General features: G+C 39.4%; 1 protein-coding gene across 1 annotated transcript in view; it reads left to right on the forward strand.

Annotated features, from left to right (window-relative positions):
* IRS2 (insulin receptor substrate 2) overlaps positions 1–6,528 on the forward strand; it is a 31,723-nt gene extending 25,195 nt beyond the window's left edge. The window contains exon 2 of the mRNA XM_055802745.1: positions 4,165–6,528. Coding sequence (XP_055658720.1) covers positions 4,165–4,169 — 5 coding nt within the window. The 3' untranslated portion in view covers positions 4,170–6,528. The remainder of the gene's footprint in view (positions 1–4,164) is intronic.
* The last annotated feature ends 229 nt before the right edge of the window (positions 6,529–6,757 follow it).

A 6,757-nucleotide genomic window follows, 5' to 3' on the forward strand; every position in this document is an offset into this window, starting at 1 on the left:
CATTTTACTTTGGATGGATATTATTCATGAGCTTTGTAAACTGCTAGATCACACTATGTTTTCCTGCGAAGTGCTTGTGAGGCAAATGTTTAAGCTCTGATTGAAACCTTTTCCTATGACGATGGCCAAACTTGCCTTTATTTGGTATGAACAGTCCCACTGAGTGGAGCTCAGATTCCCTGGAATTACTTGTGAAGAGCCATAGCTCCGCACATGAGTTATTCTGTTATCTTTAGCAGGTTTACCTATGTACTTAATATTAAGTATAGTGTTCATTAAATTACTTAAGGAGAGTCAGAGCCAGGTCAGGATTTGGCTCCTAATGTGCACCTCTCTGGTAGCATCCCAGGGAGCAGGCAGGCTGCATTCTCATTGGGGTGCTTGACCAAATTTGTGACCTTACAATGTGTGTGCATGCATCATACAACTCCTCCCATAAGGAAGCCCTCAGGGACTGTGGTTCAGACCGTCTGCCCTTGCCATCGGTGCCAGGCCAGCACGGCTTCATCTCCATCAGGATCCAGGCTGTCCATCCCCACCCTCAGCCTCTGCAGCTCACCTCCCTGCTGTGCTCGCCGGCTGATGCTGACAGGTCTGGGTGCAGGGAAGGTGGTGCGGAGGTGCAAGGCTACAAGCCGTGCTGGTGCCCGTGAGCCCACCTCCTGCGGGGCACCCGGCTGGGTACAGTGCAAGGTGCTGGAGGGTAGGGAGGGCACTGCAGCTTGCTGGGGGGACACACACCAGCCTTTTCTGACCAGCCAGCTGCCTCACCCAGGGCCATGCACCGCTTCCTCAGTGTCAGGGGGGCTGAAGACATCTCCCTGTGGGTGGGATTCAGTTCCTTGGGCTGTGCTGTCTAATGGCCTGGCCCGATGCCCACAGACGTATGTGGTGTTAACCTCTAGATTCAGTTGTATCAATAGGATTGCTCTTCCAGGAAAAGTTAGTTAGTGGGATCAGAGCCTGAATCGATTTGGCAGGCAGCATGGGGAGGGGAAACAAAGGGACAAAGCCACCAAGCGATTTGCCTGCAGTCAGGGCAGAAGCCCGTGGCGGAGCTGGGCTTCTGTGCCTGATGCCTGATCTGCTCTGGCAGTCGTGCTGCCAGTGGAATAAATTTACTGGTTATGAAAAACCAGCAACGTGTTTTGCCATGAGCCACATGAATAGCTGTTTGCGTGCTTGTTAGTAGATGAGAATTATTTTTAGGAATTAAGAAAATTTTTATTCATTGCTTACTGACTTTGAAAATTAATAAGCAGAGTAGATCATCTTTAATTGACTAACCATTGTATTCTCTTCACAGTGTATTTAACAAGTCTTTGAGTATTTGGTAGTCTCCTAGCAATTTGTGTGTGTGTTTATTATCTGATTTATTCCCCAAGAAGCACTGGTGGAATCAAATGACTTTTAAGTAGTTTTGGAAACTCAACAGTGATCATGAATACTTTCCTTAATAAAGCCCAAACCCAAGAGGAAACTTCAGCATTGACATAGTGCTGGACTTTGAATTTGGATTTGTGTACGTCCATGGGGAATGAAGTTACCGAAGAATAAATTCATGCCCTGTAGGAATTTTGTTTAGTTCCTGGGTAAAGACAATGTATGCTGATGTGACTTGCTGTGTAAGTGGAATATTGACCTGAGGCTAAGTAAAAGATACTAATCACTCAAGTAAAAATCAACACTGATACTGATGTAATTTTTTTTTTTTTCACTTCAGCATGCAACTTGCAACTTCTTGCAAGTAAGCTTCCTCTGAAGCTGACATTGCTGTTGTGTGGATCAAGTGGTAACATTGTTAGTTTTTCTTTCTTGATTCAAAGCTTCTTCTGAAGTCAGAGGAAGTTGTTTCATGATTGAAGACTCTGTTTGGGTTAGTTTTTTGTTATAGGTCAGCATTATAGACTCATTGGATGACATGGTTATTGCTTCATAGGCTCTTAGGCTTGTGCTCACAGTCCCATCGTCCACCTGCAAAACCCTATGAACCAAGTCTGGAAGTGCTTTGAAGCATCAGCCACTTCGCCTGCTCCAGTTTAATTCTGGCTGGAAAGTACCTGTTGTGCCGTAAGAACAACGGCAGGTTTACTCAATTGCTAATAATCCTCCCTGATGACCGCCCTAGGCTGACATACTTCTGGAAGCACACTTTTTTGTGTTTTTGCATGTACAAAAATATCTTCCTCTGATTTACCTATTGGAACGAATGTTTTTTGTTTGGCTTTGTAACTTTTATTTGGCTTTCACTATCATAGCCACTTTTGGGAACCTAAACTTAGTTGTCAGGTTGGTTTCTGTTGGGAGGAGGAAGGCAATAAAACAGTTGGCATGTATCGTTAAACACTCACTTGTTTGCCTGCGTGATGCATTTGTCCTGCTTTCCTGAATGAAAGTCGGAGCAAAGTGGTTTGTTAGGCGGCTCTTCCTCCAGTGAGGGATCTCTATACCCTTCTGAGAGCCATCCATCCTGCTACAAAAGCTCTAGTTTTGAAGGTTGAATTGGTAGATTTGGCTTTAGTTTCCGATCAAAAAAGTGGCAACAAATAAATGGCAATGGGTGGGGGCAATGAGTTGCTCTCCTTTTGGTCTTGGCAAGCTATTAATTAATCTCAAGCTGTGTCATGAAATAAAATCCAAAGTAATATCCTAAGTAGCTGATCATATAGTGGCTCCGATTGACTCCAGCAGGACTAATCCTTAAGTAAACCTTAGCTCTGAGAGATTCAATAGCAATTTAGCAATTCTCACATATATGCCAAGATATGTCAACCTTTGTTTTTGTGTAGACTTGAAGGAAAAGCCTTTGTACTGGTTTATCAGAGGCTTGTATGGATTGAAACTTGCACAGACATCCACTATGTATACTTTGACATCCAGGTTTCATATACAATTTATTTTGGCTTTTTAGTCCCAAAGGAATTAAAAATGTACAGAAATACTGACTTGTATCAATACAGGCAAAATTAATGAGTTATGTCCTTTATTGACTTTTCTATGTATCAACATTAGTTCCCAAAGTGTTCCAAAATAACTTCATTTTTCAGGAAAACTTGTGTAATACATATTCAAACTAAATTTTTCATCTAGCTTGTAAACTTGGAGACAACAACATAGAACAAAAAAATCACTGTAAACTATTGAATGAATTAGGCTATTAATAGCACTCATGGATGTAATGTTGCAGCCTGACGTATTAAGATTTACCACTTAGACGGCACCTTTTGAAATGGGGTGTTAATGTTCTGTCATGTAAAGTGTACAGTCTTGGTGTTTTACTCACTACTGTTTGTGCATTGCTGCTTTCCAAATATTGCATAGATTTTTCCTGTTTGTGATAATAAGCAACATACTAAGGAAATTTTGATATTTTTTTTTAATGACCATGTGAACAAATCATCTTAATGTTGTAAGTTAATCAATATAATGATGTCCCTTTATGATTGTGGCACCTACTATCCATTAATTCTTTGCAGTGAAAAAAACCACAAAAGGAGTCAGCTGCATTCTTTAAAATAGGATGGGTTACTTTGTCGTCAGTTTCTGGTTTACTGCATAATTCACCTTGAGTGTGTAAAGCAGCTTTGTAAATCAAATAACTCAATTCGAACATGGTTCTTTCTATACTTTGCTTATGGTTTTGGAAGACTCTTTCCCTAAAGACAACGTAGACTCAAGAAACTTGTTTTTAATGTCTGGAAATGCACAGCTTTTGATAACACCCAGCTGACTGGAGGAAAAAAAAAAAAAAACCACAACAAAAAAAACAGTTGAGTTCATATCTACTTTCTGCCACCCTTTTCCCTTTCCACTGATGCAAGCAGTGATGGTTACAACTTGAACTGGGGGGAATTTTGTGTCAGGTTTTCTAACTGGTTCTGTCTCCCATGGTTTGCTGGTCTGAAGAGCCACAGATGAAAAGTTCTAAATAAAGGAGGGGGTATTGGGTTGGGGAGTACTCCCTTTATTGCCTCTGCAGTACCTTATGATGTATACAAATATAAAAGCAGTTATTGCATAGCTTTGTTGTGGGTTGTGGGTTTTTTTTTTCCATGAAAACCCATTCTGAAAAATCTCCCTATGGTATTTTTGTGTTGTTTAAAGTCATAGATACGATTTTTTTTCACAAATTTTATTGACTTTCTTTCATTTGTTTCTTTTCAGAGTGAAGGAGTTAGTTTTCTCACCATGACCTCAAACAACAGCGTACAACATTCAAAGAAGCTGCTCGGCATATACCTTTTTGTTTGGTTGGTTTAGGTTTTTTGTTGGGGTTTTTTTTGTTTGTTTTTGTAACTGAAGCTGCTTAAGGTTTACTTTTTGTTGTTGTTGATATTATTTGTCCTGACAGTTACTTAACTGTTGTGGACTAAACCATGCAACAAACCTGGGAGGAAGGGAAAGCAACCTGCCTAACTCATTACCTATTCATGGCATCTACGGTATCATTTTGCTGCTGTTTCAACAGAAGTTGGAGATGCTCTTTAGATCGTAGGAACTTTTCTGCCGGCCTCTTTAACTAACGGCCAATGCCTTCATTCCCTTTTTCTTCAGTGACAAACTGTATTTATTCTTTGGCATATTAGGGGATTCTGTAACACCTGCTGAAGCAGTAAGATCTGGTATTTACTGGCATAAGTTCAAGCCTACCACAGTACTACCTCAGTTCAAAGTAAAGCCAGATTTGCGGTGTTGGTGTACAACAGGACCTCCTTTTTCTCTATGCTGAGTCTCTCAAGAACGGTCCTCAGCCTTACTGAACTTGCAACGCGTACAGCTGCTGCTGCTGGGTTGTGAATCACTAGCCGCAGGGTTTACTTCTCAGACAAAGCCTAACCAGGGCACTGAAAAGTCTAAAATGAGATGAAACTCTGTGAATCGGACTTGGACAAAGGATTCAGAGTATTTAAAAAATATAAAATGTGTAACTGAAGCAACGTAAGTTAAAAACATCAAACTATATTGGGGGTATCTCTCTGTACCTTTGACACACTTGTTTAATCCTCTCTATGTAGGTGTTTATATAGGTACTTCAGATTGCAAAAGCCTTTTCTCCTATTTACAAGCTCACTTTTGTCAGCTAACCCTGTTCTTAGCTGCGTTTCTTGTAACCAAAAATCCACGTAGGCATGCTAGGAATGCAGGGATGATAATGGGTATCGGGCAGATTCAAGCGCTAATATTAACACAGTATTATCTTGCCATCTAGAAAGTCCTGATATTTGCCTTTTACCCAGAAAGCACCATTGTAGCTGCAGGCATTATTACAGGGAAGAAGAACCATTGCAGTCATTTATCCTGAGTTCTTTTCAAGGCTACCTGTGCATCACATTTCCAGTAGCCTGAAAATCTGAGTGGTGTGGTGGCTACTGTCACAAACATCACATACAACTGTTTCACCAGACTAGCAGAATGTCATGCCACCTTGTTTCTCCTTTGGTAAATTTGTTGAAGAGTTCGTATACATTGTAAGGGTACTTCCCCAGTGCCTGCTCTGATAGACATGTACGTATTAGTAAGTTATGAATTACATGAGACGTTTTTTCCTTTTTTTTTTTTTTTTTTTTAAATCATTGTGCTAGGTGGAACCTGTACTTCACTGTTAACAATGCATTATCTTTTGGGATTTTTTTTTCTGAGGAAGACGAAAGTCAATGTCTTACAAATGTAGTGAATGGCAATGCAGTCTTCCTGCTTACATGCTGAATTTTTAGAACTGAGGATTGTATTACAAGACAAAGATGAATGTAAACTAATTCCTTCCCTACCCCATGACACACTTTATTTTTCAGTGTAACTTTTGGGGTCTTAAATCACAGCAATGCATAGGTTGATACAATATTAGATCTAAAATTAGTTTAAATATCTGATCTATCTGAGGGGTTTTTTTTAGATAATAATGCTATAAACGGTTCTAAGACATTCTAAAATGCTGCTTGTTCAAGTCTGGAACTAAAAAAACAAATACTTTTGATATTTTCTGTCTGAACTCCCCCCCCCCCCCCCCCCAGCACTGAGTGTGGTACCTGCTGAATTCGATGCTTTGAACTTCTATTTTGAAGTAGCCTTCTACCAATTAAGAAATCACGCCACTAAAACAAATGGTTAAAATGCATACATCAACTTCAAAACAAAAACTTGACAATATAGTAAATTCTTCTCTATCCTGTATATTTCACAAAGGCATATGCAATACTTACATTCTTAATTTAGTTTACAGAATGGAACCAAAATGTATAAATGTTATGTTTGCTAAAACTTCACAATGTATATTGGGTCTTTGTACATTTTGCCTGACTTACCTTAAATTTAAAATATTTTTTGCTATATAACCTTAACAGTTATTAAGCAGTGTTTTCTTTTTGGGTACGTATTGTTTCTGGATATCAAGATGTTAAATATATTTCTTGCTATTGTGATATGACAAGAGACTTAACTTATCTTGCTGTGTCTTCCAATGTACACGCTGTATATAAGGATAAATGTGATGCTGCTGGAGACCAGAATAAATGGAACTAGAGTAGTGTATTGTATTTAGTCTGTATTGATCATGGATGCTCTCCTTAATAGCCATATGCAATAAAATACATTATTTATGAAAGGAGTAAAGTATTTGTGTGCCTTTTTTCTCTGGGGGTGGGGTGGTTTTTCTGGTTGTTTAAATAAAATCAGTTTATTCTCTCTTTTAAATGGAAACACACTTGCTCTGAATAAATCTTACTGTTGTGCACATACTTACCTGCTTTTACTGAGCATA

This window comes from Falco peregrinus, chromosome 4 (assembly GCF_023634155.1).
Source record: "Falco peregrinus isolate bFalPer1 chromosome 4, bFalPer1.pri, whole genome shotgun sequence".
Classification (NCBI taxonomy): Eukaryota; Metazoa; Chordata; class Aves; order Falconiformes; family Falconidae; genus Falco; species Falco peregrinus.